Source organism: Monodon monoceros, unplaced genomic scaffold, assembly GCF_005190385.1.
Source record: "Monodon monoceros isolate NGI ecotype Baffin Bay Population unplaced genomic scaffold, NGI_Narwhal_1 Super_Scaffold_22, whole genome shotgun sequence".
In the NCBI taxonomy this organism is placed as follows: Eukaryota; Metazoa; Chordata; class Mammalia; order Artiodactyla; family Monodontidae; genus Monodon; species Monodon monoceros.
The window spans coordinates 109,461,034-109,488,799 of NW_021703779.1; the positions used below are offsets into that span (position 1 = coordinate 109,461,034).

General features: G+C 41.0%; 1 protein-coding gene across 2 annotated transcripts in view; it reads left to right on the forward strand.

Moving 5' to 3' along the window:
* The window catches only part of ARHGAP36 (Rho GTPase activating protein 36), a 165,557-nt gene that overhangs the window by 23,139 nt on the left and 114,652 nt on the right, over nt 1-27,766 (forward strand). Inside the window, exon 3 of one of the 2 annotated variants that reach the window (XM_029241427.1) lies at nt 18,524-18,590. The exons of the other annotated variant lie outside the window; for it this stretch is intronic. Coding sequence (XP_029097260.1) covers nt 18,524-18,590 — 67 coding nt within the window. The remainder of the gene's footprint in view (nt 1-18,523; nt 18,591-27,766) is intronic. 2 annotated transcript variants of the gene reach the window in all.

Consider the following 27,766-nt stretch of genomic DNA (forward strand, 5'->3'; position numbering starts at 1 on the left):
AAGCAGCGCTCTTAAACCCCTCTCCTCGCGCACCAGGAAACAAAGAGGGAAGAAAAAGTCTCTTGCCTCTTCGGCAGGTGCAGACTTTTCCCCGGACTTCCTCCAGGTTAGCCGTGGTGCACTAACCCCTTCAGGCTATGTTCAAGCCGCCAACCCCAGTCCTCTCCCTGCGCTCCGTCCGAAACCGAAACCCGAGCCTCAGCTCGCAGCCCCGCCCGCCCCGGCGGGTGAGCAGACAAGCCTCTCGGGCTGGTGAGTGCCGGTCGGCACCGATCCTCTGTGCGGGAATCTCGCCGCTTTGCCCTCCGCACCCATTGCTGTGCACTCCTCCGCGGTTCCGAAGCTCCCCCCTCCGCCTCCCGCAGTCTCCGCCCGCGAAGGGGCTTCCTAGTGTGTGGAAACTTTTCCTCCTTCACAGCTCCCTCCCACGGGTGCAGGTGCCGTCCTTATTCTTTTGTCTGTTTTTTCTTTTTTTCTTTTGCCCTACCCAGGTACGTGGGGAGTTTCTTGCCTTTTGGGAGGTCTGAGATCTTCTGCCAGCCTTCAGTAGGTGTTCTGTAGGAGTTGTTCCACGTGTAGATGTATTTCTGGTGTATCCGTGGGGAGGAAGGCCATCTCCACGTCTTACTCTTCCGCCATCTTCAAGCCGTCCTCCATAGTTGTGTCTTGCTTTTTCATTCTATGTGAAAAATCTATGTCTTTTAAGCGGTATATTTAGACAACTTGCACTTATTTTAATTATTGATATAGTTTGCTTGAAATGTACCATCATGCTAGCTGTTTTCTATTTATTCCATTTCTTCTTTGATTTTAAAATCTTTACACTTTTTAAAAATTGAGTATTTTATTCCATTCTACCTCTACTATTGGCTTTTAATTTGTACCTCTTTTTAAAAATTCAGTGGTTTCCTAGAGTTTACAATATACATCTTTAATTAACTGGGATCTATAATAGAAATAAGATGAAATTTTTCTTAGAAACAAATTCAATAGAAAATATGAAACACCTTTACAAAGTATTTGCCTAGACCAGAGAAACTGAATGTAATAACTGGGAACAGTGTCCTTACTTAGACCTAATATAGTATGTGCCACTCTCATAATCTATAAGTGGGTAAAGTTGAAAATTAGGTAGACCTGACCCAAACGAGGGTCCCTTGTTCCTTTCCTGACTACTCTGTATGCCACCCTGGCTTGTATATATGAGGCTTGACTTGAAAGTGAGAAATTCAGCTGTCAGGACACTGAATTTTTTTTGGCAGCAAATCTACATATCATAAAATAAATAATAATAACTTATTATGACAGGAGAGGAAGTGGTAAGCAAAATAATATCTTTATTTTTTAAATTTAATTTAATTTTTTTAACATCTTTATTGGAGTATAATAGTTTTACAATGGTGTGTTACTTTCTGCTTTATAACAAAGTGAATCAGTTATACATGTACATATGTCCCCATATCTCTTCCCTTTTGCATCTCCCTGCCTTCCACACTCCCTATCCCACCCCTCTAGGTGGTCACAAAACACTGAGCTGATCTCCATGTGCTATGCAGCTGCTTCCCACTAGCTATCTATTTAACGTTTGGTAGTGTATATATGTCCATGCCACTCTCTCACTTTGTTCCAGCTTACCCTTCCCCCTCCCCATATCCTCAAGTCCATTCTCTAGTAGGTCTGCATCGTTATTCCCGGCTTGCCCCTAGGTTCTTCTGACATTTTTTTTCTTTTTTTTTTTTTAGATTCCATATATATGTGTTAGCATATGGTATTTGTTTTTCTCTTTCTGACTTACTTCACTCTGTATGACAGACTCTAGGTCCATCCACCTCACTACAAATAACTCAGTTTCGTTTCTTTTTATGGCTGAGTAATATTCCATTGTATATATGTGCCACATCTTCTTTATCCATTTATCTGTTGATGAACACTTAGGTTGCTCCCATGTCCTGGCTGTTCTAAATAGAGCTGCAATGAATATTTTGGAACATGACTGTTTTTGAATTATGGTTTTCTCAGGGTACATGCCCAGTAGTGGGATTGCTGGGTCGTATGGTAGTTCTATTTTTAGTTTTTAAAGGAACCTCCATACTGTTCTTCATAGTGGCTGTATCAATTTACATTCCCACCAACAGTGCAAGAGGGTTCCCTTTTCTCCGCACCCTCTCCAGCATTTATTGTTTGTAGATTTTTTGATGATGGCCATTCTGATTGGTGTGAGATGATATCTCATTGTAGTTTTGATTTCCATTTCTCTAATGATTAATGACATTGAGCATTCTTTCATGTGTTTGCTGGCAATATCTTCTTTGGAGAAGTGTCTATGTAAGTCTTCTGCGCATTTTTGGATTGGGTTGTTTGTTCGACATTGAGCTGCATGAGTTGCTTGTATGTTTTGGAGATTAATCCTTTGTCAGTTGCTTCATTTGCAAATATTTTCACCCATTCTGAGGGTTGTCTTTTCGTCTTGTTTATGGTTTCCTTTGCTGTGCGAAAGCTTTTAAGTTTCATCAGGTCCCATTTGTTTATTTTTGTTCGTAATTCCATTTCTCTAGGAGGTGGGTCAAAAAGAATCTTGCTGTGATTTATGTCATAGAGTGTTCTGCCTATGTTTTCCTCTAAGAGTTTGATAGTTTCTGGCCTTACATTTAGGTCTTCAATCCATTTTGAGCTTATTTTTGTGTATGGTGTTAGGGAGTGATCTAATCTCATACTCTTACATGTACCTGTCCAGTTTTCCCAGCACCACTTATTGAATAGGCTGTTCTTTCTCCACTCTACATTCCTGCCCCCTTTATCAAAGATAAGGTGACCATATGTGCGTGGGTTTATCTCTGGGCTTTCTATCCTGTTCCATTGATCTATATTTCTGTTTTTGTGCCCGTACCATACTGTTTTGATTACTGTAGCTTTGTAGTATAGTCTGAAGTCAGGGAGCCTGATTCCTCCACCTCTGTTTTTCGTTCTCAAGATTGCTTTGGCTATTCGGGGCCTTTTGTGTTTCCATACAAATAGTGAAAATTTTTGTTCTAGTTCTGTGAAAAATGCCAGTGGTAGTTTGATAAGGATTGCATTGAATCGGTAGATTGCTTTGGGCAGTAGAGTAATTTTCACAATGTTAATTCTTCCAATCCAAGAACATGGTATATCTCTCCATATATTTGTATCACCTTTAATTTCTTTCATCAGTGTCTTATAATTTTCTGCATACAAGTCTTTTGTCTCCTTAGGTAGGTTTATTCCTAGATATTTTATTCTTTGTGTTGCGAAGGTAAATGGGAGTGTTTTCTTAATTTCACTTTCAGATTTTTCATCATTAGTGCATAGGAATTCAAGAGATTTCTGTGCATTAATTTTGTATCTTGCTACTTTACCAAATTCATTGATTAGCTCTAGTAGTTTTCTAGTAGCATCTTTAGGATTCTCTTTATGTAGTATAATGTCATCTGCAAACAGTGACAGCTTTACTTCTTCTTTTCCGATTTGGATTCCTTTTATTTATTTTTCTTCTCTGATTGCTGTGGCTAAAACTTCCAAAACTATGTCGAATAATAGTGGTGAGAGTGGGCAACCTTGTCTTGTTCCTGATCTTAGTGGAAATGGTTTCAGTTTTTCACCATTGAGGACGATGTTGGCTGTGGGTTTGTCATATATGGCCTTTATTATGTTGAGGTAAGTTCCCTCTGTGCCTACTTTCTGGAGGGTTTTTTTTTTATCATAAATGGGTGTTGAATTTTGTCAAAAGCTTTCTCTGCATCTATTGAGATGATCATATGATTTTTCTCCTTCAATTTGTTAATATGGTGTATCATGTTGGTTGATTTGCGTATATTGAAGAATCCTTGCATTCCTGGGTTAAACCACAGTTGATCATGGTGTATGATCCTTTTAACGTGCTGTTGAATTCTGTTTGCTAGTATTTTGTTGAGGATTTTTGCATATATGTTGATCAGTGATAGTGGCCTGTAGTTTTCTTTCTCTGTGACATCTTTGTCTGGTTTTGGTATCAGAGTGATGGCAGCCCCGTAGAATGAGTTTGGGAGTGTTCCTCCCTCTGCTATATTTTGGAGGAGTTTGTGAAGGATAGGTGTTAGCTGTTCTCTAAATGTTTGATAGAATTCGCCTGTGAAGCCATCTGGTCCTGGGCTTTTGTTTGTTGGAAGATTTTTAATCACAGTTTCAATTTCAGTGCTTGTTATTGGTCTGTTCATATTTTCTATTTCTTCCTGGTTCAGTCTCGGAAGGTTGTGCATTTCTAAGAATTTGTCCGTTTCTTCCAGGTTGTCCATTTTATTGGCATAGAGTTGCTTGTAGTAATCTCTCATGATCCTTTGTACTTCTGCAGTGTCAGTTGTTACTTCTTTTTCATTTCTAATTCTATTGATTGGAGTCTTCTCCCTTTTTTTCGTGATAAGTCTGGCTAATGGTTTATCAATTTTGTTTATCTTCTCAAAGAACCAGCTTTTAGTTTTGTTGATCTTTGCTATCGTTTCCTTCCTTTCTTTTTCATTTATTTCTGATCTGATCTTTATGATTTCTTTGCTTTTGCTAACGTTGGGGTTTTTTTGTTCTTCTTTCTCTAATTGCTTTAGGTGTAAGGTTAGGTTGTTTTTTGAGATTTTTCTTGTTTCTTAAGGTAGGATTTTAGTGCTATAGACTTCCCTCTTAGAACTGCTTTTGCTGCGTCCCATAGGTTTTGGGTCGTTGTGTTTTCATTGTCATTTGTTTCTAGGTACTTTTTAAATTTCTTCTTTGATTTCTTCAGTGATCTCTTGGTTATTAAGTAGTGTGTTGTTTAGCCTCCATGTATGTGTATTTCTTACAGATTTTTTCCTGTAATTGATATCTAGTGTCATAGTGTTGTGGTCGGAAAAGATACTTGATACGATTTCAATTTTCTTAAATTTACCAAGGCTTGATTTGTGACCCAAGATATGATGTATCCTGGAGAATGTTCCATGAGCACTTGTGAAGAATATGTATTCTGTTCTTTTTGGATGGTATGTCCTATAAATATCAATTAAGTCCATCTTGTTTAATGTATCATTTAAAGCTTGTGTTTCCTTGTTTATTTTCATTTTGGATGATCTGTACATTGGTGAAAGTGGGGTGTGAAAGTCCCCTACTATGATTGTGTTCCTGTCGATTTCCCCTTTTATGGCTGTTAGTATTTGCCGTATGTATTGAGTTGTTTCTATGTTGGGTGCATAAATATTTAAAATTGTTATATATTCTTGGATTGATCCCTTGATCATTATGTAGTGTCCTTCTTTGTCTCTTGTAATAGTCTTTGTTTTAAAGTCTATTTTGTCTGACATGAGAATTGCTACTCTAGCTTTCTTTTGATTTCCATTTGCATGGAATATCTTTTTCCATTCCCTCACTTTCAGTCTGTATGTGTCCCTAGGTCTGAAGTGGGTCTCTTGTAGACAGCATATATATGGGTCTTGTTTTTAGATCCATTCAGCCAGTCTATGTCTTTTGGTTGTAGCATTTAATCCATTTTCATTTAAGGTAATTATCGATATGTATGTTCCTATTACCATCTTCTTAATTGTTTTGGGTTTATTATTGTAGGTCTTTTCCTTCTCTTGTGTTTCCTGCCTTTCCTGCCTAGGGAAGTTCCAAGCATTTGTTGTAAAGCTGGATTGGTGGTGCTGAATTCTGTTAGCTTTTGCTTGTCTGTAAAGCTTTTAATTTCTCTGTCAAATCTGAATGAGATCCTTGCTGGGTAGAGGAATCTTGGTTGTAGGTTTTTCTCCTTCATCACTTTAAATATGTCCTGCCAGTCCCTTCTGGCTTGCAGAGTTTCTGCTAAAAGATCAGCTGTTAACCTTATGGAGATTGCCTTATGTGTTATTTGTTGTTTTTCCCTTGCTGCTTTTAATATTTGTTCTTTCTATTTAATTTTTGATAGTTTGATTAATATGTGTCTTGGCATGTTTCTCCTTGGATTAATCCTGTATGGGACTCTCTGCACTTCCTGGACTTGATTAACTATTTCCTTTCCCATATTAGGGAAGTTTTCAACTATAGTCTCTTCAAATATTTTCTCAGTCCTTCTCTTTTTCTCCTATTCTTCTGGGACCCCTATAATTCAAATATTGGTGCATTTAATGTTGTCCCAGAGGTCTCTGAGACTGTCTTCAATTCTTTTCATGCTTTTTTCTTTATTTTGCTCTGCAGTAGTTATTTCCACTATTTTATCTTCCAGGTCACTTATCTGTTCTTCTGCCTCAGTTATTCTGCTGTTGATTCCTTCTAGAGAATTTTTTATTTCATTTATTGTGTTGTTCATCACTGTTTGTTTGCTCTTTAGTTCTTCTGAGTCCTTGTTAAAAGTTTGCTGCATTTTTCCCATTCTATTTCTAAGATTTTGGATCATCTTTACTATCAGTATTCTGAATTCTTTTTCAGGGAGACTGCCTATTTCCTCTTCACTTGTTAGGTCTGGTGGTTTTTTGCCTTGCTCCTTCATGTGCTGTGTGTTTCTCTGTCTTCTTATTTGCTTATCTTACTGTGTTTGGGATTGCCTATTCACAGGCTGAAGCTTCGTAGTTTCCATTGTTTTTGGTGTTTCTCCCCAGTGGCTAAGTTTTGTTCAGTGGGTTGTGTAGGTTTCCTGGTGGAGGGGAGTAGTGCCTGTTTTCTGGTGGACGAGGCTCGATTTTGTCTTTCTGGTGGGCAGGTCCACATCCATTGGTGTGTTTTGGGGTGTCTTTGGCCTTATTATGATTTTAGGCAGGCTCTGTGCTAATGGATGGGGTTGTGTTCGTGTCTTGCTAGTTGTTTGGCATAGGGTGTCCTGCACTGTAGGTTGCTGGTCATTGAGTGGAGCTGGGTCTTGGTGTTGAGATCGAGATCTCTGGGAGATTTTTGCTGTTTGATATTACGTGGAGCTGGGAGGTCTCTTGTGGACCAGTGTCCTGAAGTTGGCTCTCTCACCTCAGAGGCACAGCACTGACTCCTGGCTGCAGCACCAAGAGCCTGTCTTCCACATGGCTCATAATAAAAGGGAGAAAAGAAAGAAAGAAAGAAAGAAGATAAAATAAAATAAAATAAAGTAAAATAAAATTTAAAAAGTTATTAATGTAAAAACTAAATAATAATCATTAAGAACAAAATTTTTTTAAGTAAAGAACAAAAAAACAGACAGACAGAACCCTAGGATAAATGGTAAAAGCAAGCTATACAGATAAAATCACACACAGAAGCATACACATACACACTCACGAAAAGAGAAAAAAATATATATATATTTGCTCCCAGAGTCCACCTCCTCAATTTGCGATGATTCGTTGTCTATTCAGGTATTCCACAGATGCAGGGTATATCAAGTTGATTGTGGAGATTTAATCCGCTGCTCCTGAGGCTGCTGGGAGAGATTTCCCTTTCTCTTCTTTGTTCGCACAGCTCCCGGGGTTCAGCTTTGGATTTGACCCCGCCTCTGCGTGTAGGTCGCCTGCGGGGCGTCTGTTCTTCCCTTGGGCAGGACGGGGTTAAAGGAGCCGCTGATTCGGGGGCTCTGGCTCACTCAGGCCGGGGGGGAGGGAGGGGTACGGATGCGGGGCGAGCCTGCGGCGGCAGAGGCCAGCATAACGTTGCACCAGCCTGAGGTGCTGTGTAGAACTCTCCCGGGAAAGTTGTCCCTGGATCACGGGACCCTGGCAGTGACGGGCTGCACAGGCTCCCAGGAGGGGCGCTTGCACACAGGCTTCTTGGTGGCGGCGGCAGCAGCCTTAGCGTCTCATGCCCGTCTCTGGGGTCCATGCTAATAGCCGTGGCTCGTGCCCGTCTCTGGAACTCCTTTAAGCGGCGCTCTTAATCCCTTCTGCTCGCGCACCAGGGAACAAAGAGGCAAGAAAAAGTCTCGTCTCTTCGGCAGCTCTAGACTTTTTTCCGGATTCCCTCCCGGCTAGCCGTGGTGCACTAACCCCCTGCAGGCTGTGTTCACGCCGCCAACCCCAGTCCTCTCCCTGCGCTCCGACTGATGGAAGCCCGAGACTCAGCTCCCAGCCCCGCCCGTCCTGGCGGGTGAGCAGACAAGCTTCTCGGGCTGGTGAGTGCCGGTCGGCACAGATCTTCTGTGTGGGAATCTCTCCTCTTTGCCCTCCGCACCCCTGTTGCTGTGCTCTTCTCCATGGCTCCGAAGCTCCTCCCTCCGCCACCCACAGTCTCCGCCCGAGAAGGGGCTTCTAGTGTGTGGACACCTTTCCTCCTTCACAGCTCCCTCCCACTGGTGCAGGTCCAGTCCTTATTCTTTTGTGTCCGTTTTTTCTTTTTTCTTTTGCCCTACCCAGGTACGTGGGGAGTTTCTTGCCTTTTGAGAGGTCTGAGGTCTTCTGCCAGCATTCAGTAGGTGTTCTGTAGGAGTTGTTCCACATGTAGATGTATTTCTGATGTATTTGTGGGAAGGAAGGTGATCTCCGCGTCTTACTCTTCCGCCATCTTGAAGCTCCTCCTAATATCTTTATTTTTTCTTCCATCCCAGTTTCATATCCAAAAACATATTCTTCCACGCCATATTGACAAACTCTCCAGGGTCCTCCATCTAAAGACCCACTTGTGATCCAGCTGGAAACAGGGTCTGGATGCTAAGCTCAAAACCTGGCAATACTACTATACAAACATCGAGTACAACTTGTCAATCTCTTCTTCTAACACTTAGACTCCAAGCTCTTTAAATGTACTAGGTTATTTAACCTTCATAACTATATTATGAAATGGCTACTGTTGTTATTATCATCTCAATTTTACAGATGACAAAACTGAAGTGAGAGAGATTAAATAACTTATTCAAGTCCACACAGCTAAGAATTAGCCACACAAAAATTTTGATATACCTGTGTCTCTTTTTGCACCTTCCCTTTCTTTTGAAACTGGCTTATGGCATAACCTAATGAACAGATTCTTAGACATTGTGTGTGTGTCAGGGCGGGGTGGGTAGGATGGGCTGTGGGTCTGGGTAGCCAGCCAGCCAGCCAGCCACCCTCCACTGCCAAGATCCATCAAGGCCAAGATATTTTTATACCCATTTTTCCTATGGAGGCAGGAATGTAAAATTCATTATGTGGATTTGTAATCTGATGATTAGGCTGGAAAAGCAGGCTCAAAGGATACTTTCCTCACTGATCCCTCAGGACCACTCTGATAGAAAATATTATGTGTTGTTGGGTATGTTTTTATTTACATGTGTGCATGGGTATGCATTTACATGCACGATTCTGTGTCAATTAGCTTGTACGTGTTAAGTATAGTACATTGGTTCTCAAACTTAATCTAATATCAGCTACCTAGATAAAATCTCAAATATTTCTGGAGCCTATCCTCAGAGATTCTGATTCAGCTCAGCTGACATGGGGTGCAACGGTTTGCTATATGCACCTGAAGTGATTCTAATGCAGGTGATTTATGCAGAACACATTTGGGGAAACAATAAGATAATGGTTTAGAGTGAGCTCTGGAGCCAGGCTGCTACTGAGTGGTTGTAGGTGTGGGCAAGTCAACTTGCCTCTCTTAACCTCAATTTTCTCGTCTGTGAAAAATGAATAATAGTACCTGCCTTGCGAGGTTGCTATGAGGATTGAATGACATATATTGATTTAAAACGTGTGTCATTTGATGTGCCTGATGCACCATAAGTGCTCAATAAATAGTAGCTCTTATTATTCCTGTAATGCTATTTATATTAATCTCTACACTAGGAGGACTCTAAGACTTGGCCTCTGCCCTATAATACTTAAAATTAAGAAGACTAAAGCACATGAAGAAACTAGAGGACATTTAAACATGTTAAATTGTGGGATGCTAACTTTAAGGGTGGGTAGTAAATAAGAATCCTAAGACTGAAGTGACTGAGAGCCAGGAAAGGTTTAGCATTTTGTCTGGAGGACTTCACTGTGACTGCTAATAGTAAGATAAGTGTAGTACTACAATTGCAGGCGTACCTAGTTTTATCGCGCTTCACTTTATTGTGCTTCACAGCTATTGCATTGAGCAACTCTGTTGGCACCAGTTTTCCAACAGCATTTGCTCATTTCATATCTCTGTGTCACATTTTGGTAATTCTTGCAATATTTCAAACATTTTCATTATTATTATATTTGTTACGGTGATCTGTGATCTTTGATGTTACTATTGTAATTGTTTTGGAATTTTTAGCAATAAAAAATTTTTAAATTAAGGTATGTAGTTTTTTAGACAAATATGCATATTGCAAACTTAATAGACTACAATCTAGTGTAAACATAACTTTAATATGTACTGGAAAACAAAAAAAATCATGTGACTTCCTTTATTGCGATATTTGCTTTATTGCAGTGGTCTGGAGCTGAACCTGCAATATCTCCTAGGTCTATCTGTATATAAATTAGGATAGCACTTTCCACATGTCAGGTGTTCATGGAAGGAAGGTGTCAACTTGAGCTAGAGAAAGCTCCATGGAGCAGTTAGAAGTCGAACAGGTCCTCAGTGGATGGGGATGGTTTGAATGAGTGGAGAGGAGAGGAATAGGACATTAGAAGCAAAGGAAGTAGCCTGTGTTGGGCATAGAGATGGGAATGGAGAGTACGTGCAGCTGGCACCAGTCACATTGTATTCCTAGAGTTGTGCACCAGAGGGCACTAGTCACCTAGACCACAAGGATAATGGCAACCATCATCGTTCTCACCGCCCTTCAGCCCAGAATTGTGCAGTGCAGTTGTCCTTAGTGCATGCTAGTAAATAGTGAAGAGGTAGGGAGGGGCCAGTTCCTGAGGGGCTACTATGAACAGGAATTTTGGTTGTAGCGTATAACCTCACTCCCTGAGAAGGATTTGGAAAGCTGAAAAGGTGAAAGCGGTTGCAGACAATGCGAGTGCAAGTCAGGGTAGGTTTGGGACAATAGGTCCTGTGTCTCAGGAAAACTAGGGGTGGGGTGCTGCTCTTGTATAGCTTTCCCAAGGTAGGAAAGGGAGATGCAGTTATCCAAGACTCTGGACACGTTGCCTTCTGAAGTCCTGGCTACTCTGCTGGTGGTTCTATGGCAGGAGAAGGTTTCCACTCATTTAGAGAGCATATATTTGGTATTTTCTTTATGCCTAGCTCAGACCTATTAAGTGCCTCAGTTTGGCTGACACTTCATAGATTATAAGTAACTTCTATGCCCATTCTCTCACTTTGTTCTTACCACGTTCTGTGAAGAAGAGTCAGAGACAATTAATTCCATTTCACAGAGGTAAAAACAAAGTCTAAGGAGTGTGTTGACTCAACTTAGATTATGCAGTTAGTAAGTGATGTCTTCTCACAGCCCAAGTCTTCTGACTTTGACAAGTTGATATTTATAATATCATTAGCTTTCCACCATGTAAGATGCTATGTAGAGAGAAATAGAAATCAATTAGAAATCATGGTCCCTGCCCTCAAGGGGCCTAGAATTTTTGGAAGAAATAAACATGCTAGCATTGTGACTTTAAGCAAGTCCACTCCCATCTCTGGGTTGAAGCCTTTTCTATAAAATAATGGTTTGCACTATATGACCTCAAACATTTTGTTTCCCATCCTCCTAGAAATAAACATCCATCGAATCACAGAAAACAGCGCATGATGACATAGTGTGGTTGGGTGAGGAAATAATCACTCAGGCCAGCTTGGGAAGCTACTGCAGAGTCCAATGGCTAGAGCTACTGTGAGGAAAGAAGAGGGGAAATCGAATTGGGGAGAAAGCCCTAGCTCTCTTGTTGGTGCTAAAAATTGTTCACTCTGATATCCACCAGTGTGCTGGTCCCACAAATATGCCGTATGTTGGCTCTTTGAGATACCTCTCTACTGATTCATCACCAACCCCCTTGGTGCTCACTGATTTTAGCTAAAAGTGGGGGTTAATCAACAAGGACATCTTAGAGGAGGATGTCACAGATCCTGTGGTGTGTCAGAAAGAATTCAGGGTGGTAGGAATCTGGAGTCACTGAAGTGACTGAGAACCAGGAAAGGGTTAGTCTCCTAAAGCACCCGCTCTGGAGGGCTTCAGTGTGACGAAGGACTGGTAATAATAAGGCAATTGTAGTCCTACAATTATATAAATTAAAGATAGCGCTTTCTACATGCCAGGTGCTTTCACAAGTGTTTTTACAGGAATAACTCTTTTATTCATTATGATAACCTTATGTGATAGCAACTGTTATTTTCCCCATTTTACAATTGTGGAAACTGATGTATATTATGCACTGTCTATCCACCTCTTTTCCTCAGAGCTCTTTTCTCTTCTTAATCCTCTCCCTCCACTTTGAACCTCACTCATTATCTGCCTTATCTTTGGATAACATTTTATTCCAATAATGTTCTACTGTATAAGATAAAATGCCCAAAGTCTAGAATTTGAGGATTCCAGAGTCAAGGCGCCTTGTAAATCTAGCCAAACATAGCTAACTAATACTCCCTTCTGCCCTCCCAACCTCATAGAAATGTCTTCAATGGGACATCTTCCAGGAAGTACCAGCTAGTGACTGAGAAAACAGGGAGAGGTTGGAAATGCAGGCAGAGAGGCTGTCTCGAAGCCAAAGGGATTTAGAAGATTTAGAGAACCTTTTGAAAGTGTGTCAGGGGGACACTTTGTCTTAAAAGAAAGGCCTCCTGGCCCAAATGCTTGAAAGGAAGGGTGATGCAAGGTAGAAATGCATGAATGAAAAGAATGTGCAGGGCTGTAACCTGACTTATGGGCTAAGATGGTCCATGTAGTGTACTTTGGGGCAGGCTTTAAACAAACAAAAACCAAAATCTCTCCTCCCATAAAAGTCTTGTTTGGTTCTCCAGGAAACCCCCATAGAATTCAAATGTAAAATAGATAGCTAGTGGGAAGCAGCTGCATCACTCCAGGAGATCAGATCGGTGCTTTGTGACCACCTCAGTGGGGTGGGATAGGGAGGGTGGGAGGGAGAAGCAAGATGGAGGGGATATGGGGATATATGTATACACATAGCTGATTCACTTTGTTATACAGCAGAAACTAACACAACACTATAAAGCAATTATACTGCAATAAACATGTTAAAAAAAAATAAAAAGTCTTTAGGAAGTTTTGCTCAGAGATTATGGGCTTCTCACATTCTCTGCTGCCGCCTGGTGGACATCAAGACGTAATGAATAGGGTGTGGGGGCCGGCCAAGCTGACCACGCACAGAGCCGGTGCTGCAGCACTGCGGCCCCAGGGGCAGCCAGCTCCGGGGACATGCGCTGATTCGATCCCTCCAGAGAAGCCGTGTGGCTGACAGGGTCTTGATGCTCCGGCCGGGTGTCAGGCCTGTGCCTCTGAGGGGGGAGAGCCGAGTTCAGGACACTGATCCACCAGAGACCTCCCGGCTCCACTCCACGTAATATCAAACGGCGAAAGCTCTCCCAGAGATCTCCATCTCAACGCTAAGACACAGCTCCACTCACCGACCAGCAAGCTACAGTGCTGGACACCAAACAACTAGCAAGACAGGAACACAACCCCACCCATTAGCAGAGAGGCTGCCTAAAATCATAATAAGGTCACAGACACCCCAAAACACACCACCAGATGCGGTCCTGCCCACCAGAAAGACAAGATTCAAGCCTCATCCAGCAGAACACAGGCACTACTAGTCCCCTCCACCAGGAAGCCTACACGACCCACTGAACCAACCTTAGCCACTGGGGACAGACACCAAAAACAAAGGGAGCTACGAACCTGCAGTCTGTGAAAAGGAGACCCCCAAACACAGTAAGTTTAGCAAAATGAAAAGACAGAGAAACACACAGCAGATGAAGGAGCAAGGTAAAAACCCACCAGACCAAACAAATGAACAGGAAATAGGCAGTCTCCCTGAAAAAGAATTCACAGTAATGAGAGTAAAGATGATCCAAAATCTTGGAAATAGGATGGAGAAAATACAAGAAATGTTTAACAAGGACCTAGAAGAACTAAAGAGCAAACAAACACTGAGGAACAACACAATAGATGAAATTAAAAATTCTCTAGAAGGAATCAACAGCAGAATAACTGAGGCAGAAGAACGGATAAGTGACCTGGAAGATGAAATAGTGGAAATAACAACTGCAGAGCAGAAAAAAGAAAAAAGAATGAAAAGAACTGAGGACAGTCTCAGAAACCTCTGGGGCAATATTAAATGCACCAACATTCGAATTATAGGGGTCCCAGAAGAAGAAGAGAAAAAGAAAGGGACTGAGAAAATATTTGAAGAGATTATAGTTGAAAACTTCCCTAATATGGGTAAGGAAATAGTCAATCAAGTCCAGGAAGTGCAGAGAGTCCCATACAGGATAAATCCAAGGAGAAACACACCAAGACACATATTAATTTATCAAAAATTAAATAGAAAGAACCAATATTAAAAGCAGCAAGGGAAAAACAACAAATAACATACAAGGGAATCCCCATAAGGTTAACAGATGATCTCACAGCAGAAACTCTGCAAGACAGAAGGGACTGGCAGCACATATTTAAAGTGATGAAAGGGAAAAACCTACAACCAAGATGACTCTACCCAGCAAGGATCTCTTTCAGATTCGATGGAGAAATTAAAACAAATTAAAACAAAATATGTAGACAGTAGAAACTGTATCTGAGTTGCCCCAGTTGTTGGCCTTAGCAGGCAAAGGCTTTAAAGTAACTTTTATAACTATGTCCAAGAAAGCAAAGGACACTACATGGAAAGAATTAAGGAAGGTATGGTGATAATTTCTCATTATGTGGAAAATATCAATAAGGAGATAGACATTATAAAAACAACACAATGGAAATGAAATGTATAATCACTTAAGTGAAAAGTTCAGTAGAAGGGCTCAGTAGCAGATTTGAGCTGGTAAAAGAAAGAATTAGCAAATGTGAAAATAGATCAATCAAGATTATACGGTCCGAGGAACAGAAAGAAAAAAGAATGATAAAACAGAACAGAGCTTCAGAGACTTGTGGGACATTATCAAATGTATCACCATACGCATAATGGGAATCCCAGAAGGAAAGGAGGGAGAGAAAGGGGCAGAAAGAATACTCAAAGAGCTAATGACTGAACCTTCCCAATTTTGACAAAAAATGTTAATCTACACATCCAAGAAATCAGTAGGCTCTTTTCTGATTCTCTTCTCCAATGTCTCCCTCAGTGAGGAGCTCCCTCCTTTCTCACCTCCCTGAGATTAGGCAACCTTTGGGGCTAAAGACCAGAGGAAGTATTGGGCAGGGTGGCCACAAGGTCTGCTGTGTAAATTTGATCAGATTGGACCCTGTAAAAAGGTATAAGGCCAAGGGAGTTCAAGGAGGCTGTAATCCAGCCCATTCTCCACTTCCTAAGCTATACAACTGATGCAGAGGTGCATCCACTCAGAGAGATAGAGTGCCTCCTTTTCTAATTTGTCTGAAGTCTCAAACTGCTCTCCAAGCCCTGTGCCCACTGGGCAACATGTATTAGAAGGGACACCTTTTTCTAATTTTCACAAAGGCACTTTGTAGATTAGTGTGGGTCCTGGTGTGGGGGCAGGAAAGTGGTGGGACTCAGGGCAGACAGAAAAGCCACTTCACAGAGGTATGCAATCACCCATACAATCAAGCAGGTAGGACTTGAAGGTTAATAAAACCCAAGACATCCCCAAACCTTCCTTCAGTTCTGCCTGGGACTTGAGGGTACAATCATGAGTGTGGTTCTTTTAGTTTTAATGAATCCAAAAGGCCTTTGCCACAGTGCTCCTTTATTACTCAAGTGAGGCAACCCAGGCCTAGCATGGTGGTTAAGAGCCATGTGGTCTGGGGCAAGTTTATTTCTTTTTTTTGAGTCTTAGCTTTTTCTTCTATAACATAGGGCAATAATAATATCTATCTCAGAGGGTTATTATAAGGAAGGAAAAGGAATGTAAAGTGCTAAGCAAAGTGTTTGGCACATAATAGACTCTCAGTATATGTGAGCATGTGAGCTATTATTAATGCTTAAAATGTAGTCACCAAAGGCAGGAGTGGTGTGTGACTCCTGACACTCCTGTACCTTCCCTTACCAGGAGAGCTGGAGCCTCTTGAAAGTCTTTTCCTTGGAGACATTTGGCTGGCACTGGGGCTAAAGACTATAGTCCTGGCTTCTTGGAGTTGGAAAGGGTCTTAAAGGGCCACTGGCTCAGGGATTTTCAAAAACTACTGTGTGGATAGGCTTCAGATCAGCATCATCTGGGGGAGCTTATTAAAATACAGATATCCAGAGCCCTCCTACAGAGAATCTTTTTCAGGAGGTCTGGAGTGGGACTTGAGAATCTGTGCTTTTGACCAGTGTCCCAGATTATTCTGGTCCTCTGCACCTCCTCCCTCACGTCTGCAATCATGGAATTCCCTAGAAGGCACCAACCACCTATACCAGGGATGGAGAGGCAGGTTGATAGGCAAGAAGGCTCTGGCTGTAGAAAGGTTTGTCTCCAACTAAGCCTATTTCCTCTGCCTCCCATACCCTGCTGACATTACTAGGTCTGAGGTTTGAAGCCACAATGCAGAAAACCAGTTTTCTACCTCATTCCCAGGTCTCCAGCAGTGACAGCCATGTTCCTCAAAACTGAAAATAGCTCCTGTCTCCTCCCTAACTCTTTCCATGCTTCGCTTCTCCAGACTGAGCAACCTTACCACCCTCTATGTAACTAACTGGCTTAGAGATATTGCGGCCTCACCAGGGGCCGAGCAAACTGAGCAATTGCCTTCAGCTTTCATTGCTTTTCTAGGCATGGCAGAGCAGCAGTAGGTGGCAGCTGTGTCCCAAAGTGTCCCCATTCTCTCTCCCTTCCTCCCTTATTTCTACTCCCCCTATGGTTCTGTCCCGGAGTGACAGGCGTTATGGGAACACTGTCTGTTTGCTGCTTCAAGTCCCATCAAACCAACATGTTGAACGCTGCTGTATGTACTTCCTACAGAGGGCACATTAGTTTTGCTTGGTGAGCACACCCTAATTGGGTTCCCAGAGGGAACTTCTAATACTAGTACAGAGAATTAAGAACCAGCCAACAGATGGGGTGAGAAGCATGATGGGGAGGGTGGCAGCCAGGATTGCACATCTCCTGGAGTCTGTATCAACCATAAGACTGACAGGCTGGATCTGGGGGAAACAGCCAAGCTCCCAGTGGAAAGATCAGGTGGCAGAATGAAGTTGTTCTTCACAATATTTACACAGCGAATCTCTGCCCACTCAAGGATTTCTTTACAGATTTTGAAATCAGCCACTTTGGACATGCTGGGTTTTGTTTTGTGTCGTTTGAGGGATTTTTGGGAGAAGTGGGTGTAGAGGAAGGAGGGTACTTTTCTCCTGGGTTTCTTGGGTGGCACATAAACTCAAATCATGAGGCCCATGCCCCAACTCAAGATATCCTAGCCCAATAATCTTCAGCTTGTGTGCTGCAGACTCCTAATTGCAACTAGTCTGTGAATCCACACACTTGGATATTCCATACTTTCATAGTTGGATAACCTAAACTTTTTGAGATACCTTTTTTGAGTCCCTGCTTTAAGAACCTTCTTTGAAGTCTCAGTTCTTAGTTTTTTCCTTTTCTCTATCTACAATTATTCCCTTGATGATATGTAGTCCCCTAGCTTTACTATCTCAATCCCCTCCCCCAACTCTACTGCCAAACCTTCTCCACCTACAGCCTTCTCCACCTTAAAACCTTGAAGTCATCCTTGACACTCCTCTTTCTCTCACTTCCTACATGCATCTGTCAGCAAATTCTTTTCTACCTTCAAAATACTATATATCCAGAATCCAACTACATCTCCGTACTGCTTCAACCCTACTGCTATACTCCTCGTTGAAGCCAACATCCATTTCTCTCCTGGATTTCCGCAAAAGTTTCCTAACTTTCTCCCTTCTGTCACTCTTTCTATTTAAAATCTGTTCTTAACAACCAAGAGATATTTTCTTTTAACTGAAAATTTTTATTGAGGTAATTGTAGGTCACATGCAGTTGTAAGAAACAATTCAGCGAGACCCACTGACACTTTGCTCAATTCTCCAGATGGTAACATTTTGCAAGTCTACCGTGTTAAATCACAACCAGGATGTTGGCATGTAGTTCACTGATTTTATTCTGATTTCACCAGTTTTGGTTGTACTTATTTGTGTGTGTGTGTATTAAGTTCTATACAATTTTATCACATATGTAAGTTCATGTCTCCACCACCACAGTCAAGATACAGAACATTTCCACAAAGATTGTGTTGCCCTTTTATAGACATACCCACGTCCCTCCCACACTACTCCTCTGCCCTGTCCTTAAACCCTGGCCACCATTAATCAGCCCTTAATTTCTAAAATGTTGTCCATTCAAAAATGATATATAAAGGGAATTACACAGCATGTAATGTTTTGGAATTGGCTTTTTTGTTGTTTTTTTTACTCAGCATAATTCTCCAAGTTGTTGTGTTTATCAGTAGTTCTTTCCTTTTATTGCTGAGTGATATTCCATGGATTATTAGTTTGCTAGGGCTGCCATAGCAAAGTATCACAAACTGTGTGGCTTAAAACAACAGAAATCTATTGTCTTACAGTTCTGGAAGCTAGAAGTTCAAAATCAAGGTGTTGGCAGAGCCATGCTCCCTATGAGACTCTTTCTTGGTAAGAACCTTTTATTGTCTCCTCCTAGCTCCTGGTGGTGGCCATTAATCCTTGGCTTGTAGCTGTATCAGTCCCATCTACCTACGTCATCACATGGCCATATTTACATCATCTTCCTCCTGTGAACATCTGTTTCTGGGTCCAAATTTCCCCCTTTTTATTTTATTAAGTGGTGGATGGCAAGGGGACTTCAAGGGGAGATGAGGATTAGAGATGGAGCTTACATGTCTAGGTAATGTTGCTCAACAGTATGGTGCAGACTCTCTAGGTCAGAGGACTCTGAAGGACAACAGTGGCTTGGGGGCTTTAATCTGTAGCTAACAGATGTTTGGTGTAGTCTTGTGGGATATGCAAAGCAGGCTAAAAATGGCTAAAAATCTGGTTATATAAAAATTAGAGCTTGGCACTGATGTGCTTTTGACAGAGTGGGTGCTGGCCTGCTTTGAAGAAATAAACAACATAGGGCCAATACACTGAGGCCATCTTTGACTCATTTATATAACATGGGGTCTTTTGGGAACTCTATATTTAACATGTTGAGGAACTACTAAATGGTTTTCCAGAGTATACCATTTTACATCCCTACCAGTAGTATATGAGTGTCCCAATTTCCCTGTATCCTTGGCAGCATTTGGTGTTGTCAACTATTTTTAATTTTAGTCTTTCTGATAGGTAGGTAGTGATATTTCATTGCAATTTATTTTGCATTTCCCTAATGGCTAATGATGTTGACCATCTATTGATATACTTATTTACCATCTGTGTATCCTCCTCAGTGAAATCTCTGTTCATGTATTTTGCCTGTCTTCTAATTTGATTGTTTTAACTGTTGAGTTTCGAGAGTTATTTATGTACTCACAATACTTGTCCTTTGACAGATATATGGTTTGCAAATATTTTCCCCCACCTTGCAGCTTGTTGATTCATCCTCTTACAGAGTCCTGTGCAGAGCAAAACTTTTCTATTTCGATGAAGTTTAATCTATCAATTTTTCTTTTTATGGATCGCATTTTTGGTGTCAAGCCTAATAAATCTTTGCTTAGCTCTAGACCCTGAAGATTCTCTCTTAATGTTTAGAGAAAGTTTTATAGTTTTACATTTCAGTCCATTGTTGGGAAAGCAGTCACTGCTGACCTGTCGCCCCTCCCCAGGCTTGCCCACTCAGAGCCTTGGACCTAGAACACTTCCTAACCAAAAGATAAGAAACCCTCACAGCCTGTGCCATTCTTATTGCCTTGTGTGGGAATATGTTTCCCTGTTTCAGACTCAATATGACTCCTTTTTTCTGCCTAAGTGTGTGTGTCATATGGCACCTGGTCAACCCCATTGCTATATCTGTCCCCTGCGGGGACATGTGGGGTGTGTGTAAGCCAATTTCCCAGCCGTGGTTGCTGAGAAGGACCAACACCCACTATTGGAGCTAGTCTTGCTCTTACTTGTCTAGGTAAGTAAAGTGTTGTTCCAACCACTGCTTGACTGTATTGTGTTTTCTTTGAAGACTCCGATACCAAGATCCTTGTGGTTGACGTGGTTATGAACTTTGCTATCTTTTATGAAGTTGTAGTTCTCTCCTGGCATTGGTAACTGGTGTTTGATCATGAACCATTTTGAGTGTTTTTGGTGGGGTTTTATTTTGGGGGGGGATAAGGTGTGAGGTTTATTTTTTTATTTATTTTAAAAAATTATTTATTTAGCTGCACTGCATGTTAGTTGCAGCACGTGGGATCTTCAGTTGCAGCGGGCGGGATCTTTTAGTTGTGGCATGTGGGATCTTTATCTTTAGTTGTGGCATGCAGGATCTACTTCCCTGAGCAGGGATCAACCCCAGGTCCCCTGTACTGGAAACGTGCAGTCTTAACCACTAGACCATCAGGGAAGTCCCAAGGTGTGAGGTTTATTGAAGGGTTTTTTTGTTTTTTTTTTTTTTTTTGGCCTATGAATGTTCAATGGCTCCAGCATCATTTGTTGATAAGTTTATCCTTCCTCCATTAAAACATTTTGGAAATTTTGTCAAAAATCAGTTGGGTGGGTCTATTTCTGAGTTCTCTGTTCAGTTCTATTGATCTATGTGTCTATTCCTCTGCCAATGCACACAGTCTTGATCGCTGTAGCTATAATGTTGAGTAGAGTTATTCCTCCCACTTTGTTTTTTTTTTGTCAAGATCGTTTTAGCTATTCTAGGGCTTGCACCTTTCCATATAAATTTTAGAATAAGCTTTGTTACGTCTACATAAAACTTTGCATGGATTTTTATAAGAATTATATTAAACCTATAAATCATTTTGGGTAGAACTGACTTTAGTGTAGTGAGTCTTCTAATCCATGAGCACAGTATATCCCTCCATTTATTTCACTCTTTTAAAAATTTGTTTCATTATCATTTTGTTATTTTCAACATACATATCCTGTACAATTTTCGTTAAGTGCATTTCCTTGGAGTGACTGCCAGCGGTATTGTATTTCTATTTTCAGTTTCTGCATGTTCATTGCTAGTATATAGAAGTGCGATTGATTTTTGTGTGTTGATCTTGTATCCTGTGACTTTGCTGAGCTACCTATTAGTTTTAGCAGTTTTAAAAATGGATTCCCTTGGATTTCCTACTTAGGCCACCATGTCATCTGCAAATAGGGACAGTTTTATTTCTTCCTTCCTAATCTGTAGGCCTTTTATTCCTTTTGCTTGCCTTAATGGCAGTGGCTACGACTTCCAGTACTATGTTGGATAAGAATGGTGAGAGTACATATCCTTGCCTTGTTTTTGAGCTTAGAGGGAAGCATTCAGTCTTTCATCATTAAGTATAGTTAGCTGTAGGTTTTCCGTAAATGCTCTTTAGCACATGCTCATATCACACTGAAAGACATACTGTGTTCATAGATTAAAAGACTACAATTAGAAGAGTAAACATAGTAAACACATCAGTTGTCCTGCAAATGATCTGTAGGTTATTTGCTCTCTATTCCTACTTTTCGAAGAGTTTTTTAGTATGAATGGGTGTAGGATTTTGTCAAATGTCTTTTATGCATTAACTTATATAATCATATGCTTTTTCTTCTTTAGCCTATTGACATGGTGAGTTATATTATTTGGTTTTCAAATATTGAACTAGCCTCGCATGCCTGGAATAAATCTCACTTGTTATTGGTGTATAATCCTTTTATTCACTTTTAGATTCAGTTTGCTAATATTCTGTTCAGGATTTTTATATCAAGTTTCATTAGAGATACTGTTCTTTGGTTTTCTTTTCTTTTTTTCTTTCTTTCTTTTTCTTTCTTTTTTTTTTTGGTACTGTCTTTGCCTGGTTTTTGGTATCAGGGTAATACTGGCTTCATAAAATGAATTGGGAAGGATTCCTCCTTCTATTTTTTGAAGGAGATTGTGTAAAATCAGTGTTAATTCTTCTTTAAATGTTTAGTAGGAGAATTTTTCTGGGAGGGGAGGTTTCAAATTATGAATTCAGTTTCTTTGATAATTATAGGTATATTCGGATTGCCTATTTCAACTTGGTTTTGATAGTTTGTGTTTTTTGAGTAGTTGATCCATTTCATCTAAGCTGTAAAATTTATATGTATAGAGGTATTTATAGTATTCCCTTATTCTCTTTTGATGTTTGCAGGGAGTGTAATGATGTCCCCTGTTTTATTCTGGATATTGGTAATTTGCACCTTCTCTTTTTTTCTTTCTCAGTCTTGTTAATGGTTGTCGATTTTATTGGTCTTTTCAGATAAACAGTTTTTGTTTCATTGATTTTCTCTATTGCTTTCTTATTTTCAATTTCATTGATTTCTCTTTTTGTATTTATTATTTACTTTCTTCTCCTTGCTTTGGATATATTTTATTTTTCTAGTTTCTTGAGGTAGGAAATTAGACTATTGATTTAAGACATTTCCTTATTTCTAATGTAAGCAGTTAGTTTTAGACATTTCTTTCTCAGCACTTCAGCTGCTTATCACAATTTTTTATATGAGGTATTTTCATTTCCATTCAGTTCAAGGTATTTTTTGATTTGTCTTTAGATTTCCTCTTTGACCCATGGATTATTAAGAAGAGTGTTGTTTAGTTTCCAAGTGTTTGGGTATTTTTTTGTTATCTTTTGGTTATTGATTTCTGGATTGATTCTCTTGTGGTTAGTGAACACTGCTCTGTATGATTTCAATTCTCTTAAATTTGTTGAGGCTTGTTTTATATACCAAGATATGATATATCTTGGCCAATGTTCTATAGGCTCTTGAAAAGAATGTGTATGTATTCTGCAGTTGCTGGGTGAAGTGTTCTATACATGTCAATTAGAACCTGCTGGTTGATTTTGTTTTCCAGATATTTTATATACTTGATGATTTTTTATCTAATAATTGTACCAGTTGTTGATAGGAGAAGGTTGAAGTCCTCAACTCTAATTAAGGATTTGTCTGTTTCTTCTTTCAGCTCTGTACATTTTTGTTTCATTTATTTTGAGTTTCTGTATTTTGGTGCAAACAGGATGATGCATTTATGTCCTAAGTTAGATCATGCTTCTTTTCTGTTGCAAAAACCTCACTATGATTCCCTATTTCATTCAGAAATATAGATAAGTGTCCTTAAAATAGTCTATAGGGTTCTATAAAATCCAGCTCCCGGTTACCTCTTTAACTTCATTTCCCTGTATTCTCCCTCTTACTCTGCTGCAGCCATACTGGCCTCCTTGATGTTCCATGAGCACAACAGGCACACTGCTTCTTTAGGGCCTTTACTCTAACTCTTCACTCTGCTAGGAATGCTCCTCCAATTTGAAATGGGGCCTTGGAGTACAGTTATTGCAAGAATTGTTAGCTTTACATATCAGCGAAGCCAAGGCCTTAAGAGAGTAAATGCCAATAAAAAAAGTAGCATATTATTGGTAGAGCAGGGGTGTTATAGAGAAAATGAGCCTGAAGAAGAGCAGTGAGAGAAGGTGAGATAAAAGCAGCAGCTCTGGTATTACATATAGGAAGAACGACACCCCAAATTCCCTCATTTAAAAATTTTCCCCCAGCAGCCTGGCACTGGGTCTGAAATTCAAACAGTGTACTTCTTTGGGATAAGCATGTAAAGGCTCTGAAGAATCCAGCAGTATAAAATCTTGTATAACTTAGATTTAATCCAGAGCTTTAAGAAATTTATTTGTCAACAACACATTTCCCTCCCTTAATGCCTATCTTACAAAATCCATTTTGGGAAACATTGGGTTAAAGCTTTGTGTTTCCAAGAAAACTGCTAAAAGGCTAAAGTTACTGGAAAGGCCTACCTAGTTATCAGTCTTTAATACTCCTTGGTCACTGTTTTATCCAGTTAGCCCAAAGGTTGCAAACTATGGCAAAGGCCTCAGCCCTCCCCCCCAATTTTGTAAATAACATGTTATGGGAACATATCCACATCCATTTGTCTGTGACTGCTTTCTCATTACAGTGATAGAATTGAGTAGTTGTGACAGAGATGTATGGTCAGCAAAGCCAAAAATATTGGGTTGGCCAAAATGTTCGAAAAACCTGAATGAACTTTTTGGTTAATCCAATATTTACTATCTGATCCTTTACAGAAAACGTTTACTGAGCCCTGGATTTACCCAATAGCAAGGCACTGAGAGTTATGCTGCCTAACGAATGATACCATAGTGGTTGACCACAACAATTTATTATTATCTCTAATGGTTCTGGGATTTTAGTGGGCTCAGATGGGAAGTTATCATTTGGTGTCTCTCATGCAGTTACAATCAGATGGTAACTGGGCCTACAGTCACCTGAATGCTTAACTGGGCTGAACATCTAAGATGGCTCATTCGCATGGCTGGCGGTTAATGCTGGATTTCAGCTGGGAGCTTAGCAGTGACTGTTGACTAGAGCACCTACATGTGGCCTTTCCCTTTAGGTTGGATTTCTCACAGCATGGCAGCGAGGTTACCAGAAGGATCATTCCAAGCATAGGAAGTAGATACTGCCAGTTCCCTTAAAGGCTAAGCTTGTCATAATGACACTTTCACCTTATTCAGTTGGTCAAAGCAGTCATTAGGCCAGCCCAGATTTAAGGGGACTTGAGGAATAAACTCTACCTCTGTACAGGGGAAGAGCAACAGCGTACATGGAAGGACAAAATGAATGCTGATTATGTTAACAAACTGCCACCATAGGGAGGCAATATGAAGTGCTTGGAGAGCAGGGTGTAGAAGGTGTTCTCTGGAAAGAACTTTCAGGGTGACTGCAACAAACTCTGCTCTTACCTGTGCTTATTTTATAGATATACATATTGAAGCTCAGAGCATTAGGAGAAGCTACTGAAGGTCAGTGTCTGCCTCACAGTGTTTACAAGGGCCCTAGCTGGCTTGCTGGGGATATGTTACTAGCCCTAAGAAGACAGGGGTCTAGGGCCAAGAGGCTGGTGTGAGGGAGCTGAAGGAGCCTGAGTTTCTGAGTAAGGCTCCCTCCTTTCCCTCCGTCTTTCCTTTCTCCCTAGGGCTCACTCAGGTGCCTCCACCTACTATGTTGATGTCTAGGCCTTACGGACACACCAAATCCCTGCCACTATGCCTCGTAGACTTCTGAAGTTTTTTTCACATCTGGACTCTGTACTCTAAATGAACTCTGAACACCTTGAGGACAGGAACAGCATCTTCAATTTCTTTCACTTCTTATGGCCCTGAGATACCTCATACTAATGCTATACACACAGTAGAAAACAGAAATTGTAGAGCTATTCAAATCCCAGCTCATTTCCCAGCACAGCCTATGCAGGTGAAATTCTGTGGTCTCGTCCCCGCACACTATGCTAGCCTCGTCTTTGACCTTCAGCCATATTCAGTGATGTTGTACCAGGCATATTCCTCCGCCTCTCTCTCTCTCCCTCCTTCTCTCTCTCTATCTCCTGTCTGAATGCACATGTTATTCTCAATGTTTGGAACATTCTTCTTTCCCACTCACCTTCGCTCACTGGTCTACCTCTTTGATATTCTTCAGAGTTCAGCTTAGGTATTACTTCTTCAAAGAGATCCTCCCTGAACTCCTAGGTAGCCCTCTTCTGTCTTTCCACAGCACCCAGCATTTCCCTCTTAATAGTTAAGTCTCCACTGTCTTCTAATGTATAATCACTCACTTGTCTGTCTCCTTGACTTGACTCCAGTGTTTGAGGGCACAGACTGGTCTGTCTCCAACTGTGTCCCACCATGGACTTGCAAGAAGTCTGACACAACAAATGGATGCACTTTCCCTTCAGTGATCTTCACTTTCTTCCTGTTTTCCCATGTAAGTCTGCTGGAACAAGAGTTGGGTCAGCGAATAAGGAATATGTGTCCAAAATGTCATGTGAGCTGCTTGCAGCCCTTCTGAACAATTCTTTAGATCTCTTGCTGGTCTTGTCCCAGAGCCCTGTTTGCAAGAACCAAAAGGCTCCTTTGTAAGGCTCCGTGTATATGCTGCTCTATCTTCCAGCCCCCCACCACCAACTCAATGAGCACTACATGTCGAGCACCTCCTTTCTTCAACTCCCCCAAACACACCAGAAGCATGATATAGCACCGGGGAAGATTGAATAACTCCTGAGCTTGGAAATTTTGATCTAGGCTTTTTGACAAAAGGGGGGATGGTTTGGTAGCTCAGGGGTGCTACTCAATTGTAAAAGGACAGCTAATGTGCTTGGGAGATGACCCGCCCCCTAAAACCATTTGTCAAACAGGATGATTATGATTAAATATAACTTGCCAGACTACAAGTGGCCTTCAGACAGCAGAAAGGATCCAGTGGAACATTGCGCTTCATGAAGTAGCCCCAGGGCGGTGAACATCAACAGTCCTGCTTGATTAATCCTTGGAACACAGTCAGAATTGATGGGGAACTTGTTGAAAGTGATCGACAACTTTTGAAAGGTGAAATCCTTTTCTGTTCCCATGAAGTGTTGTTAAGGCCATTAGCAGAAATTGAAATGGAGAAATATGACCCTTTCATGCGGTAGATTCAGAGGCTCAGAAGATGGACAAGTTGGAAATGTACAGGCAGTTCATAATAGGTGCCTGGGTGGGGAGTGATAACTAAAGATTGAAAACTGACAAATGGGTCAGACTGGCAAAGACCAAGACAGAGAGGGATAGAGTGCAGTTTGTCTGCCGAGGAATAGCATCAATAATCCGGCAGGCTCGCCCACACTGAGGGCCACATGTGGATTACTTGGAAAGGGGCTAGAATTTGCTCAGTGGAAAAATGGGCAGATTTTGTTACAAGATGAAGAGATAACTTTCCAGCTTTTGAGAGGAGTAAATTATTTAGTCTTCCCTGGGGAGTTAGGGTACCAAAGAGAAAATCTCCAGACTAGAAGTCAGGTCTGTGGTATCTCTTTATTCAGTTTCAAAGTGGCTGAATGACTCCAACTCTCCTCATTCTGCAGTTGGTTGTATTCTTCCAAGTGACAAATGTGAAATTTCTTTGAAAGCTATCAAGCTATACAAATGTGAGGTATTAGCTTCATGATCATCCAGCTGAATCAAGTGCAAAAGAATATTGCTATAAGAAACTATGTGAGATTTAAATTATTTCCTCTGATGGAGGTGAACATGTTTGCAGATAATCTTGAATAGGAACAGTGTCCAAATGATTTATCTTGGGCTTTAGAGACACATACACAATGATATTTGATTGAGGAAGTTTCAGGGATGTGGGGTGTGCATCAGAATGGAGAATGTGACTTTCAATTTCCCTTGATCTTTTGGCTTGGCTTAAAGTAGTTGTAGGGGGGTATTATGAGATATGGGTGTATTTGAGGGGTATCTAGTAGGTAGAATCAATTGCTTTAGTTTGATGAGGAGATGTCAGGAGTGAACAAGGCTTCAAGGATGATTTTTAGGTGTCTAGCTTGGTTGACTGGGTGCATAATGGTGCCATTAACTTCTGTAAAGCACACAGGGGAATAGACAGGTTTGGGAGGTGTGTGGAAGTGAGTTTTCTCATTGACATAGTGACATGGAGGTACATGTCGGCATTTTGAGTGGAAAGGTTCGGCAAGAATCTGTTGACATCTGTGGAGCTCAGGAAAGACGTCTGAGCTGGAGCTATAGATTTGAGAGCTGTTAGATGTAAGTAATCATTGAAGCCATGGAGCTAGCTTGTTCATCTTTACAGCCTCCGCAGCACCTGGAGTGGGGTTTGGCACAAAGTATCTGTTGAATGTTAAAAGTAAGAAG